The 16336-nt window shown below is 31.0% G+C and overlaps 1 protein-coding gene across 1 annotated transcript in view; it reads left to right on the forward strand.

Moving 5' to 3' along the window:
- Nucleotides 1-15994, forward strand: part of LOC131669562 (protein CREBRF homolog) — a 259087-nt gene extending 243093 nt beyond the window's left edge. Inside the window, exons 4-5 of the mRNA XM_058944519.1 lie at nt 15169-15291; nt 15366-15994. Coding sequence (XP_058800502.1) covers nt 15169-15291; nt 15366-15463 — 221 coding nt within the window. The 3' untranslated portion in view covers nt 15464-15994. The remainder of the gene's footprint in view (nt 1-15168; nt 15292-15365) is intronic.
- The last annotated feature ends 342 nt before the right edge of the window (nt 15995-16336 follow it).

Here is a 16336-nt window from a genome sequence, read left to right on the forward strand (position 1 = left end):
TCATCTAGTTGTGTGATATTTTTTTCTTAGTAATCTTTTTTCTTTAATTTTTTCAGCAATTTTATTCGTCGTGAAATATGGAGATTTTCTAATATTTACAATTTTAGAGCTTTTATTTGAAGCTTTATTTAGGATGAAATGGAAGTTTTAATACCATTTTCTATTTCAGTATTTGACGTGAGAGGTATTTGACATGTAAGACTTTCATTAATAAAAGAAGAATACTTTACCCAGTCAGTTTTCGTGCAGCTATTGTTGTAATTAATAGCTAGGGAGTGGTTTAAAGTTAAGTCCAAAAATGACGATACTTCGAAGAGCTTTTATTTATGCCTTTTACAATTGCAAAGTCTATCATATCTGGTATCTTATTTAAATTTATTGGCCAGTATGTCGACTCTCCAGTAGATATTATAACGTAGTTGTTTTTACGTAGTATTTCATACAATATTTTTTTCTCTAGGGGTCACAATTTTTTATCTTGATCCACACCATGGGTGCTTCGCATTATTATCACCAGCTGCTATGAAACGATTACCTAGAGAAAGGAAGAAATCTGTCCAATTTTCTTTTGCTATTGTTTTGTTTGGAGGACAGTAAACAGCTGTTACTGTAATTAGACCTTTTTTGTCGTTTATGATTACACTAGTTACTTGCAGAAAAGTTTCACTGGTCTATTTGTGAATGTTATGATTTATTTTTGTTTGAATAATAATAACAGTATCTCCGTGTGTTTAATCTATCGGATGATTTGTTTTGTGTACTGTGTAATTAATTAGGAATATGAAGAAAGTTTTTGCTAGTAAAATGTCTTTCTGATACTAACATGATTTCAATATTTTCGTGGATTAGAAATGTTCATGTTCGAGATGTCTCTCTATAAGTACATTAAGCTATTTTGTTCACTAATGTCGTTAGCAGATTTAGCATGATGTTCATTCTTTGCATTAATTTTTCCATCATGTGTTCGAGTTTATTTTTACTTCCTTCTTTTAAGTTTTAACTTATTTCTGTCTGGTTATTTGGTTGTTTTGTTTCTTTTGTCACACTGTGTACGTTTTGATTAGTCGTTACTTTAGCATATGATATGTTTGTTCTTACTCTATTTTCATTTGAATTTAAATTAGGCTGAACTTGGTTGTTGTATAGATTGACCGATTTTACTCTTAGTATAGGAAATAATTGTCGTTGCAATCCTTACAAAATGAGCATCCTCTATAGCTCGCCGTGTGGTTACTTTTGCAATTTGCAGATGTTACTTCTTTTATTTTTTCTTTAATTGGGCATTCCTTAGTTTTATGGTTTTGTGCACATTTGACATAAACTGCTCTTTTATCGTGATGGTTTTTTATGTGCCCAAATTCTTGGCAATTGAGGGATGTCTCTTTTTACGTTAGGTGGTTCAAATTTAATTACTATGTTCAGTAATTTGTTAATTTTATATATATCTTGGCTCTTGTGGTCATGTAAAGGGATCAGAAGTTTTGTAACTCGGTGTAACATATTGCGAATACTTATCACCTTATGTCTGTATTCTTCAATAGCTCTTTCAATGTTTTCAATGTCGACTGATGGGTGTATACTTCTTAAGATGACTTTAAAACTTTTGTCCTTTTTGCGCTGATAAGTGTAAAATTAAGTGTTTTTTTTCTTTTAATATCCTTATGATCGACAGGTATTGTAGTCAAACGTTGTAGGTTGGATTTTCACAATATAGGATGCTAACACTTTCAAAGTATAACCGTCTTTGGCTAACTTTTGGCGTAACTGTGTTAAGAACATTTTTCAGGGAGCGTATATTATCCACAAAATAAACAAGTATCGGCGGTGCTTTGTTTTGTATGAAGTTTGCTTCCTTGGATTCTCTTCCTGGCTTTGAGTTTCGTTATTATCTTGTTGAAGTACTGAAAATCTGTTCATGGATTAGTTTAGTCAATAATCCGTTATTTGCGCTTGCTTTTTACTAAGGATTTGATCTCCTGTGCTATTCTGTAACCTTTTGTAGTTTGTGCGTTTCCACTTCTTATTGTTGCTTGTTGTTGAGGTAGATATATCGTCCCCTGATTGTGTGATCATTTTTGACCGTTACTATTTGTTATACCTCTTGATTATGAGGTTTGCATTAGAATAAACACTACTCTTAATTTTCAACTATTACTACATTTTATTAATCGACTTTTACCATATTTCAAGAGAACAGAGCGCAATAACACGTCTGATTTCCTTGAGTGTCAAACGTAGACTGATTAAGGAAATTAGAGTTTAGAAATGTATTGTTACAATATAATGTATTTTGATACTATCATGAAATTGCTAAAATACTTTACTTTAATCTATAATATTTCGATGAAAAAAAAATTATTGACATCTGAAAGATGGGTTTTGAAGAATGAGAGTTTTTCTTTGCGACAGTTTGATCCATTTACAGAAAAAAATATTATTGCAATGTTACAGAATCTCAAATAATTAAGAAATCACTTTTTTCATCCTTTCAGTTTAGGATATCTCACAAACCTAATATGATGGACAAATCTTGACCTAGAATCCAAATTTTAAGCAAAATAATTATTGCGGCAATGACTTTTAGTTGGTCAACAATAGAACCATACATATCTATATATCAGTGCTATTTATTGCAAGCGAAGAGTGAAGTGAGCAGGATGTGAAATGAAAATTTCCTTTTAGGAAAAAATTAATGTTTTGTAAAGTTAAGATCGTTTATTCACGGTCCCATTGATTTAGATTTAATACATGATGATAATTAAAAAAAATCTTTATCTGTCAAGATAAGATTTTTATTTTTTTCTACTAAGATATTCATAACAAAAACATATTTTAGAAATTGAAATAAATATGAAAAGTTGGTTAGATTTCTTAAGAAAGAAGTATAGATAAAATTGATACGTAAAAAGGAGTTTTTGTTATAAATAAATTTATAAAAAGGGTCTTCATATTCTTTACCTTAAAGCTACCTCTTTTAAAATAGAAGTTTACAGAGTGCAAAGCTTTGACACAATTAAGCCGTCGAATCGGCAGAACCCTAAACATAGTTCGAAAACCGCACCCTACTGTCGCACTCGGTTCAAAAGGTTCATTTATATCTATTTCAAGCCGAAAATGCTATTGTGAGATACTGCTTCTTAACTGTTGAATGACGAGAAAGAGATAACACTTTTCACGTATATTAACACAAGTTATGTAACTAAATGCCCTAACTAAACTAAATTGAATTGGTTGAACACTAATTTAATTTCGGGTTCTCATAGGTAACGAAAGTCAAAATATATTACACCATTCCAATATATTTTCAAAATAGTTAGAAAATAATTTTCTGTATTATTATCATAGGTGAGATGTTCTGATATTTAATACTAACAAGTAACCTTACTCAACTGTCACTCACCCATTTCAATGAAACTTGCCAGAGTGGTAGAACATTAGAAAATAATAGATACCTGTTTTTTTATATCGGCCTTAAATCATTTTTAGAGGTAAAAAGCACCCCTATCAAACTACAAATAGACTAACCTACCTAGCCGTGGTAACAGCAGGTTTCATTGTTCATTTGCGCAAAATAATTAAATTTCAGGTTATAAGCTAAACATCCAACTCAACTACTTACGCTCTTACCCGTCTAATCCCTAAAAACCACCCTTACCAAGGTACAAGCAAGCTAACCCACCTAGCCCTTGAAACAACGACTTATCACATTAAGTACCCTACTATTTTTGGGTACGCTCTACACGATGCAATTATTTAAAAAACTCTAAAACATCATTTTCAATTTTTAATTATTAAATTTAAGAAAATTACAATTTTATTATGAAAAGAGGTCTGCAATAGCTCGGTCGGTAAGGGACGGTCTCGCAGCCGGTAGGCCCGGGTTCGATTCTCAGTCCCTGCTGATTGATACAAGAACTACTGAAAAAAGTTTCATGTGCTTTGTTCAAAACACATTGCAACTTCCTTCGCTGATTAGCACTGATGGAGGATAAATAGAGCGACGTTAAAAAAAAAAATACGAAAAAATTTTTTTAACCTTATATTTGAGGGGGAAAGAAATTTTTTACCATTGTAAATATACACTAAAGGGCACAAAATAACTAAAAATTTCAAATCTGTTGAGGTTTTTTTCGCCCGACTTTCTTTTAACGAAATAGAATCCGACAAACAGTAATGAAAATATTGCTTTTTATTTTATCAATGCAGTTATTATTTTTTTATTCAAGCCATATAAATATTTCAGTAAACATGTGATTATTTCAGTAGAAATGTATCCAAATAATTCATTTTTAGTCAAAGAAATGATAATTTATGTGAAATAGTTGAAATATTGGTATTTGAACAATAAATTATTTTAGCTCGCGACTAGTTGCAAAATAACAATAATGTCACTGAATGCAAAGGATGAATTTCTACGCCTTTAATTTGATTATTGGGTATTAATTCTTGTTTCTTTGATTAAAACTGAATTATTTGGACACATTTTTACTAAAATAATCAAGTATTTATACAGTTTGTATAAAAAAACCAAATGTATTGATATACTAAATAGCAATATTTTGATCACGTTTTGTTGGACGCCATCTTGTTAACAAAAAACGTAGGAAAAAAACCTGAACGGATTTAAAGGGTTCAATATGCACTTTCGAGCATATTTGAAATGGTAAAAAAATGTCCTTCTCCCTCAAATATAAGGTTGAAAAACATTTTTTCATAATAAAATGTAATTTTTTTAAATTTATTAATTCAAAATTGAAAATGAAGTTTTAAAGTTTTTTACACAATCGCATCGTGTAAGACATAATTTAAAACAATAGGGTAATGTATTCTCCTCAAAGGAAAGAATGAAAGGCTATAGCGGGATAAGGATGTTAAAATTTCCCCTGCCTGTATTTTTATTTGGAGTCGCTCGTTCGAAAGGACATATTTAAAAACTTCTTCAGTCAAATTTTTAGCCCCTAGGTGGTGATAGGACCCTATAATGATAAAAAACGTGTTTTTTCGGAAATTATTCTTTTTGCTTCACTGTTTGCTCCAAAAAATCTGATAAAATTCATCATGGTACATACTATTATATGAAAAGAACCTGATTTTTTTTTCAGATTTTTTGGATCAAAAATAAAGTTACAACAAATTATTGAATTTTTCGATGAATTTTTTAATTATGAACAATATACTTTGCTATCTTCTAAATATTACTTTTTTATGTACCTTTTCCCGTTCTTTTAAATGCCGGCATCAGAATTACCATTTTCCGACCGGAACTTTCTCAAAATTTGAAAAAATCGACTTTTTCAGCATTTTTACCTTGTTTTTGACCCATAACGTTAATGTTATATAGTTCAAAAAGTAATAGAATACTCAAGAATACTCCAAAATTTCTTTTACAAACTCAGAATATTTTTAAATCAATCAATTTTATGGCAAAAGCTACAAAAGGCCTGATTTCACAACTCAAATTAATATTTACTTATTATAAAATAATATGAACATATTACGTGTGCTATACCAACACAAACGTGCTCACACACACACACACACACAGATTGAAAGGCCTGGTTGAGCTAAGTTTGCAGGAAAATTTCATATTTTTGATTAATCCTCTATTATTATAATGAATTAAAAGCTAAAAGTAAACTGTAGTGTCTAATAGAAATGAATGTAATTTTTATAAAAAAAGTTATAAATATACTTTATTTTTCATAAAAATAGACAAGTAATTATGTATTATAACATATAAAAGACAAAATTATATCAATGAAAATTCTTAATTATTTCAACAGCCATTATTAACTATTAATTAATAATTATTATTAATTCATTATTAATTAATAATTATTATTAATTCATTATTAATTAATAATTATTATTAATTCATTATTAATTAATAATTATTATTAATTCATTATTAATTAATAATTATTATTAATTCATTATTAATTAATAATTATTATTATTACAATACTTTCAATTAGTCTTCATCACTATTTTCATCTATAACTGGATCAATATCCATACTTCAAAATATATCAGTAAGTATTTTTGCTGGTCTAATTATTTTTTATTTGTATCTAGCATCACTGAGATAATAAACGACTGTGGCAATATGAGAACAAGAACCTACTGTTCGTAAGCCATTGGCACATGTATACATATTCTACAACATGGTATACATGTTGTAGAATACCGCCATATCCAATCGAATCAGGTTTGTATTCAACGTAACACTTGTAGGTTTTACTGTTTATATGCCTTGATCTTACTAAGATTTTAATAATATTTGGTTTAATCTTTATATACTTTAAATTGATATTTTTATTATCATTCATTAACTCAGCCAGATAACAAGTGGCTTGACCTAATTGATAGGTGTCCGAAAAAAATATTTTGAAATCTCTCTCGGTCAGTTCAGGAAAGTCAGTTATACCTTGGTCGTTGTAGTGGGCTGTTTTGACCATCAAGCTGTTTCATCTTCTAATGCCAAAGTATTTTTAATTTTATTGGAATTTAACATTTTTTTAATAATAATGTCTTGCAAGCCATTACGTCATCACCTATATCACTATTCAAACGTTTTTCAAAACGGTTGTTTAGAAAACATGCAATTCTACAATATGAGCCTACTTTTGATAAAAGTTTATTATCTAGCTGTTGATTGAGAAGCTTATATTTTTTTCCGAGAATCCCATGAACAACCTCTATTACTCATCTCACTTTCGTAACATAACGAGATTCATTGGATTTAATTGCTATTAAGTTGGGTCTTTTCCCTTTCAAGACGGATATGAGAATTCTAAAACCAAGATTTTCTAAATACGTAACCACGTCTCTGAAACCTCTATCTACAACGCAAATGTCACCTTTTGTCATAATAGTTCTTATACCATCTGGATCTTCCATCACTTTCTTCATAATGCTTGCATCATTCTCAGTGGCTAAAAATGGACCCGGAACGTCTACAACAAAGCTGTCTGTGGCGCAGACGTGAATGGTTTAACTAAAGGGCATTTCTTCTGCCCTGAATATTACTTTCGTTGATACTCATTACTTTACTTTTTTGGTGACGCAAATAAGTCCCATCGAAAATCAAAAGAAGCTCGTTCGTTAAATTAAAAAGTTTCTTGACATAAATAGAAATTTGATCACGAATGTGTTCTTCTCTTGTTATACTCTTTACTCGAAAGTGTTCTGGCAAACCATCTTTTTCACAAGAATTGATTACTGATTTACAAAAATCTGAAACTTGAATGTCGTTTTCTATTCCAAAAATAGATGAAATCAAATAATTCGATGATCCAGTTCATAATTTAAATAGAAATGTGACCAGAGCTTGTGTAATATATCTCTCATTTGATGATCTCATGGAAACTAATAATTTTCTCAGCCCTTCTAGTTGATCAATAGTCAGACTTGTAAAAGACAATAGCTGTTTTTCACTAAGCTCTGATGATTTTACTTTATCTAAAAATTTTTGCGAGGTTGAATTTGATATTTCATTTAAATATAAACATATTTCATTCGCAGTTAAGGAACTTATACTACTGTATACTTGTATTAGTTTAAGATCATCTTTATTTTTTTATTATTAAATGTTTTTTTATTAAATGTTCAGAGCATACTCGATTTCCACTTAGAATAAAAATTTTCAATTCATTGAAACATTGCAGCGTAGCTTTCAACGGCACAAGTGTTAATTTATTTTTATTTTTACAGACACAACACACTTTATGACAGGAAAATGACCTTTTGAGGGGCAGCTCAACTGCAAGTGCTTTCTCTTCATGACGTTTTAATTGTATCTCGAATACACTCCCTGAACTTTAAGATTCAGGAGTTTCCATAGTAGACTGAGACTCGTTAGCTAACTTTCTACACTGGTCGAAGGTTGTTCATCAACAATAGTTTTTTTGTGCCAAAAAAAAAGAAATCTTCTGCATTTGTCACAAAGTTTGAATCCAACATCAACATTATTTATATTTAGCTGTTCTCGAACAGCTTCAACTTCATCCTTCGAATAGATAATCTTTATCTGAACTGTTGATTTGCTAAGATTTTTCTTGTAGCAGTTGCAGCATTGATCAGTTGCATTAGAATCATCCATATTCAGTGAAAAAAATCTAAAATGAAAAAAATAATACAAGCTATATTGAAAGATTAACCAAATATTTAATCAACATTTAATTCAACATAAATATTAAAGATCTATTGAATTTTTCAAATTAATAAAAAAAACCCAACAAATTAAAATTATTTCTTCCAGTCACAGAAAACTTTGTATTGAGAGTAGTATATACATTATTAAATTCAGTGTAAGACAAAATTGTTGAAATTCTTGTTTGGTGAAAAAAAACATATCAGCATAGACTACGTTACATAATTAGTTCAACATAATATAACATATTAAGCTGAATTTGTAATATTTCAAAATAGATCATATTCTAGTTTCAAAGTACAAAGTAAAAGAAATATAGTATGCTATGAGCATGCCTTACAATATAGATAAAATAACTGATTATAATTGATTATCTTTGATCGTGTAAAATAAAATAGAACATTTACACAGTAATAAAAATTACAGTGCATTGACGAAGAGAGACTGTTTGATTATTCTTGTCAATATTGGCAGTTATTAATATAATTGATACACTATGAACTCTTTCTGTGTAATCTTGTAAAAAGTATAATAATATACATATAAAGTCTAGAAATATTTCTGTTTTACTAGTAAGAAATCAACAATGTAGTCTATAATTATATTAGTAATCTTGATCTTAGGAGTCGTCCCTATAAATAAACTAAACGTTTCGCAATTTTATTTATTGCCACCTCAGTACCCATAATTCCCCAATGGAATCCGATCTTAATTTTCAATCACAGATCGTATGATATAAATTATTGTTAATTTTTTCCACTCCTGATGTTTGATAATTATATTAGTAATCTTGATCTTAGGAGTCGTCCCTATAAATAAACTAAACGTTTCGCAATTTTATTTATTGCCACCTCAGTACCCATAATTCCCCAATGGAATCCGATCTTAATTTTCAATCACAGATCGTATAATATAAATTATTGTTAATTTTTTCCACTCCTGATGTTTGATAATTATATTAGTAATCTTGATCTTAGGAGTCGTCCCTATAAATAAACTAAACGTTTCGCAATTTTATTTATTGCCACCTCAGTACCCATAATTCCCCAATGGAATCCGATCTTAATTTTCAATCACAGATCGTATTATAGGGACGACTCCTAAGATCAAGATTACTAATATAATTATCAAACATCAGGAGTGGAAAAAATTAACAATAATTTATATCATACGATCTGTGATTGAAAATTAAGATCGGATTCCATTGGGGAATTATGGGTACTGAGGTGGCAATAAATAAAATTGCGAAACGTTTAGTTTATTTATAGGGACGACTCCTAAGATCAAGATTACTAATATAATTATCAAACATCAGGAGTGGAAAAAATTAACAATAATTTATATCATACGATCTGTGATTGAAAATTAAGATCGGATTCCATTGGGGAATTATGGGTACTGAGGTGGCAATAAATAAAATTGCGAAACGTTTAGTTTATTTATAGGGACGACTCCTAAGATCAAGATTACTAATATAATTATCAAACATCAGGAGTGGAAAAAATTAACAATAATGTAGTCTATACTTTAGATAGAAAATATATTCACTTTTTCTCTCCATGTTCTAAATATAACAAAAAGACAAAGTTGTGAGAGAGATCCCAAAAATTGAAACTAACAAAGATTTCATAAACATTCGACGAATGTTTATAGAAAATTAAAACTTACAAAGAATCATTATGAGTTTTAATTTTTGGGATCTCTCTCACTATTTTGTCTTTTTGAGTTATATTTAGTTAGAGAAGTAATAAACATTTGGGCTTAAAATTAAAGAAATGATCTGTTCAATAATAGTCGTAGTAATTTTAATGACTACCTTAAATACAAATTTTTATTTTAGTACTTTTAATGTCACGCTATTTCACGTAATCTTGAAAAATATGATTCAAAATTGCAACAAAAGAATGAAACAAAAAGCAAAATTAAGGATTTGTGGAATTTTTTTTAACACACCAAATAAACGTTATCAGCTGACAAAAACACCTGTAGAGGCCGATCTGCCGCACGTCCATTCCGCGCCGCGGCAGCACTGACGCAAGCAAACACTGGTGACGCGGAGTTACCCCACGTAGACAAGTCTAGGCATAATCTCTCGAGCGCACGCATGCCTCGATCGTGCTTCCCGCCTTTTCACATCGCCATTATAGCCAAAGTGTACAGATTTAATAAACAAATGTTACATTTCATTGTAATACCTGTGTCCTTCATTAATCCCCCAGAACACGTCGCTAAACACCGTTTGCGACCTCAAAAATATCCTTTTCTTTCAATTTGACTTATCAATAAATCTGATACACATTACAATAACAATGAGTACTTGCGATGCTTAAATATTTATATTTCATCACAATCTCTTTGAAACGTTACCTTTAAGCCATTAAACTCCTATTTTCATTTAATTATTCGAGTTACCCAACAACGATAATTCCTAGTTCAATTACTCACAGTTAATTTTCAACGGTTGACTTGCTTACATTTGGCAATTGGAAAGCTGTCGGCTGACCAAGGAAATATAGAACTGTATAGATGCGCGCTATAGGGTAACATGAAGTACGAGGTGTGTTCAAAAAGTAAGGTGACTTTTCAAATTTCACGGGCAACGTATTTTCGATTATCGATTTTTTTGTTTTGTTATGTTGGTACACTCTTCCCGAACATCTGTACCAAGTTTCAAGTGTATAGCATTTTTTGTTTGGTTGTGAGAGGCGTAAAGGTTATAAGTGTTTTGCGTGCTCGGCGATTTCTTGCTATCGAAAAATATGGATCAAAGGATTTGCATCAAATTTTGTGTAAAAAATAAAATAAAGTGCTCTGAAACACTTGAAATGTTGACGGTGGCATACGGTGAAACTGTTCTAAGTAAAAAAATGTTTACAAGTGGTACAAACTCTTCCAAGATGGACGGGAAGATGCCAATGACGAGCCTCGCTCTGGACGCCCAAGCACGTCAACAACTGATGAAAACGTTCAAGCAGTGAAGAAAATTGTTCTGGAAAATCGTCAAATCACTATCAGAGAAATTGCTGAGGATGTTGGTATATCGCTTGGCTCGTGCCATGAAAATTTTTCTAACGTTTTGGGCATGAGACTTGTGTCAACGAATTTTGTTCCGAAATTGCTAAATTTTGACCAAAAGAACCGTCGCATGAGCATCGCTCAAGAACTGTTGAATGACGTCAACGACGACCCAGATTTACTCAAAAGGGTCATAACTTGTGACAAATCATGGGTATATGGTTATGATATCGAAACCGAAGTTCAATCGTCCCAATGGAAGAGCCCAGATGAGCCAAGATCGAAAAAAGCACGCCAAGTTCGATCAAATGTCAAAGTTTTGCTCACTGTTTTCTTCGATTACCATGGCGTGGTGCATCAGGAGTTCTTACCATATGGACGTACGGTCAATAAACAGTATTATCTTGAAGTTATCCGCCGTTTGCGAGAAGCAGTACGAAGAAAACGCCCAGAATTGTGGAAAAACAATTTATGGCTTTTGCATCACGATAATGCCCCTGCTCACTCATCTTTGCTTGTGAGAGATTTTTTGGCCAAAAACAACACCACAATCATGCCTCAGCCACCATATTCACCGGATTTGGCCCCATTTTTTCTTGTTCCCAAAACTAAAGAGACCTATGAAAGGACGGAGATTTGCAACGATTGAAGAGATAAAGACTGTATCGCTGGAAGAGCTCAAGGCTATACCGAAAAGTGCTTATGAGAAGTGCTTTGAGGATTGTGAAAAACCGTTGGCATAAGTGTATTGTATCTGAGGGGGATTACTTTGAAGGGGACAACATAAATATTGATAAATAAATAAATATTTTTTCTTAAAAATACAAAGACACCTTACTTTTTAAACACACCTCGTATATCTCTAAATCACGCTCACTCTAGCTTCGTGAATATGCGGCTAGGCGATGCGTTGATATAGTATAATCTAGTATTTTCACCTGTCAATATATTTATATATATGTATATGTTTGCCACATTCTTACTCATATATATATATATATACAGGGTGTCCCAGACCACCCCCGTCCACCCCTTCTAGTTTTTTAAAACCGCATTTTCAGAAAATATGAAACATACAAAATTTTAATAAATCAGTCAAGGATTTCAGCGGTGACCTTTAATTTGATCTTGGAAATGATTTTCAAGGGCATCTCAAGATCAACTTAGTTTTTTTTTAATCGGAACCCTTACTTTTGACCTTGAATTCTTAAAGAGCACGAAATTTTGAGTCAAAAGTGTTTTAATAATTTTTTTTATTAGAGGCCCAGTTTCCGAGAAAAAAATTCATTAACATTTGCCATTTAACTCGTGAAACCAATGGTTTGCAATTATCTGAAAGACTTCACAATGTGAAATGGCAAATAAGTTGATATTAAATTAATTAAATCTTACCTGCAGGTATAAAATCAAAATGGGTCAATGACTTTTCAGATACTACACTATTCCCTCCGTTAATTTCACTCCGTCCATTCATTGTTCACTCCGTGACTAATAACCACTAAACCAAGTAATGAAAAGTAATGCAAACTACAATTAATGGATATTTTTTTCTTCATTAAGGTATCGACTTCAAGCCACATGATTCAAATGGATATTCAAGTTTCATAGTTTTCGGAAAAAAAAGTTCATTATCATTTGTAATTAAGGAGGCTCCAACGACTACCGCCGGGATCAAAAACACAACAAAAAATAAACTTTCAAACTAACGGCTAAAAAATCTTATAAGCAGTTTCTAAAGCAATATTATTACAAAATAGTACGATTTTCAACTACAGTTGGTAACTTTTTACAACAGAAGTTCCAGAACTTGAGTTTGGTACGACGCACATAACCTATAAAGTAGACAATTTCAGACTTTTTTGGAGAATATCTCAAAATTTTCCACGGCTATCCATATTTTGCAGTACATCATTCGAAAGACCAAGTTTTTATCTATAAGAAGATCAGTTTTTCATTGCGTAACTACACCATTACTTTTAGTTATTGATAAATTTCTAACATTTTTTCACCTTGTACCATAAGATACTATACAAAAAGCGCAAACTTTGAGATGAAATATCTCGAAAATTTCCACGGCTTGAGGGGTAAAGAAGGATACCGTTGGATTCAGTGCATTTTCACTTATCGAAATCACTATAACTAACATCGAAACTTTTTAATACCCCTCCGCGCTGGAGCCTCCTTAAACTCTTGAAACCGATGGCTTGCAATTATCTGAAAGGCTTCACATGTTAAATTTCAAATGTTAATGAATTTTTTTCTCGGAAACTGTGCCCTTAATAAAAAAAATTATAAAGGCACTTTTGACTCAAAATTTCGTGCTCTTTAAGAATTCAAGGTCAAAAGTAAGATGTCCTATTTAAAAAAACCAAGTTGATCTTGAGATGCCCTTGAAAATCATTTACAAGGTCAAATTAAAGGTTACCGCTGAAATCCTTGATTTACTGAGATTTTATATGTTTCATATTTTCTGAAAATGCGTTTTTGAAAAACTAGAAGGGGTGGACGGGTGGTCTGGGACACCTTGTATATATAATATATACATATATATTATTACGTATGAGAAAACTAACGATAACGCTTCAAACCATCGCTTAAAATTGTTGAAGAGAACTTATTGCTAAATATATTTTGAAAACATCGCAAATGTTAGAGATTTCATTCTACTGGAGAGTCGTTTCGATGTGTATGTGTGTGTGAACGCGTTTGTGTTAGTATAGTCTGAGTTGTGAAATGAGGCTCTTTGGAGCTTTTGCGATAAAATTGATTATTTTAAAAATATTCTGGGCTTATAAAAGAAATTTTGGAGTATTCTTGAGTATTCCATTACTTTTTGAACTATATAATATTGAGGTTATGTGCTAAAAACATGGTATAAATGCCAAAAAAATTGGTTTTTTCAAACTTTGAACAAGTTCCGGTCGGAAAATGGTGATTCTAATGCCGGTATTCAAAATAACGGGGAAGAATACATAAAAAAGTAATATTTAGAAGTTAGCCAAGTATATTGTTCATAATTAAAAAATTCATCGAAAAATTCAAAAAAATTTTCTAACTTCATTACCGATCTAAAAAAATCTGAAAAAAATCAAGTTATTTTCGTACAATAGTATACACCATCATAATTTTTTTCTGATTTTTTCGATTAAACAGTGAAGCAAAAAAAATAATTTCCCAAAAAGCACGTTTTTTATCATTATAGGGTCCTATTACCACCTAGGGGCTAAAAATTTGACTGAAGAAGTTTTTAAATATGTCCTTTCGAACGAGCGACTCCAAATAAAAATACAGGCAGGGGCAATTTTAACATCGTTATTCTGCTATAGCCTTCGTCATTCTAGGACTTAATGTATTAAAGTCGCAGTTTCCAAGGCTAGGTGGGTTATCCTGCTTATAGTTTGGTAGGGGTGGTTTTTAGAGGTTAGAGGGTAGGTAGTTAGGTTAGTTGGTTTATGATCTAAAATTCAATTATTTTACGAAAATAAACGAATAAACTCCCTATTATCAGGGCTGGGAGGGATAGTCTGCTTGTGATTTGATAAGGATAGTTTTCACCCCTAAAAATGATTTTTTTTAAATATTGTTTAACGTCGCTCTACTTAGACTCCATCAGTGCTAATCAGCGACGGAGGCTTGTAATTTGTTTGAGAACAAAGCACATGAAACATTTTTCAGTGGTGCTTGTATCAATCAGCAGGGATAGGAATCGAATGCGGGTCTAGCGGGTGCGAATCTGTCGCCCTACCGACTGAACCTTGCAGGCCCCTTTAATTATTCAACTAAAAATGAGTTAGGGCCGATATAAAAAAACATGTGTCTAATATTTTCCAATGTTCTACCACTCTGCCAAGTTTCATTGAAATCGATGAGTGACAGTTGGGTAGGTTTACTTGTAAGTAGTACTATCAGCGCCTAATAGAAAAGAAGATTTTTCATTAATATTTTTTAATCACTACATTTATATAATAATCGATTCGAACTTATTTATCTGAATTTTTCAGGACGGCTATTACATGGTATTATACAAGCTAAACAACTTTTGGCTAGTAAGTTAACAGAAAAAGATTCAGATATTCAGGAAGAACTCACCAAACAAATGGATCAAGTTTGTAAAAATGCAACAAGTATGTATCATTGTAAAATTGTAAAATTTGTTTACATCAATTTGATTTTCATATAACAGGTTGTCTTTTTGTAGAAGTGAAAATAGCTAGCCATACAACGGAGTTCGTCAATAAGATTTTAGAAAAGACAAAAGTTGGAGTATTTGATGGAAGCATTGATGATTTTCAGTAGTTATTGAATTTGACCCATGGTTCTCAAACATCACTGATTAGGATTAGTGGGATTGGTCTTCATATTTTACGTGTTCTGTTATATTAAGATATGGTAGATTACTACATCGTTACCATTTAGTTATTATTAATTTGAGTTAGTTTGTATTATTTTAATTAAGCAAGTATCAATACAAAAAAATTATAATTGATAAAATACTTTAAAATTAGACGACAGAAAATATATTGTAATATCACTTATGTAAAAAACATTAGTTCTCTTGGTCTACCTCAACATAATATTACATAAATGAGTACATTAAGCTAAAAATCTTAATTATCATAGATAAATATTCAGATAGCTGATTGATGTATAAATATTTTTATGCTCATACAAATGCAAATGATCTTATTTTTCTTATTGTAAGTCTCTCCGCATATTTTCACTGAGCTACATAAAATTCTACTAGTGTTGCAATAAATGTAGTATACCTATTCTATTTCTGTAAATATTTTTATTTGTGCTCAATGTTTTTTATGAAATATTTTGACTCCTGCACTATCTTTATATAACAAATTTAATTAAAATTATTTAATAAATAAATCTTATTTTTTCGTTACTGTTTACATAACCATCCTAAATATTTATTGTAAGACATGCATAATTTTTTTCTGTTAAGTAAAGTACTTTTGTGTTACCAACTAAAATACGAGGTCTGTTCAAAATAATAACGAATTTTTAATTTTCGCGGGCTATGTAAAATTGATTTTTTTTTGTAGCGTTATGTTGGTACTCACGTTTGTTACTTATGCTGACAAGGTCGGCTATTTTGAATTATTAGCTAATTTTTGACAGCTGTTTTGCTTGGATGTATTCTGACTCGTCTTCGATTTT

The sequence above is a fragment of the Phymastichus coffea genome, unplaced genomic scaffold (genome assembly GCF_024137745.1).
Source record: "Phymastichus coffea isolate CEN01 unplaced genomic scaffold, Cenicafe_Pcof_1.1 PCOF00008, whole genome shotgun sequence".
NCBI classification, from domain to species: domain Eukaryota; kingdom Metazoa; phylum Arthropoda; class Insecta; order Hymenoptera; family Eulophidae; genus Phymastichus; species Phymastichus coffea.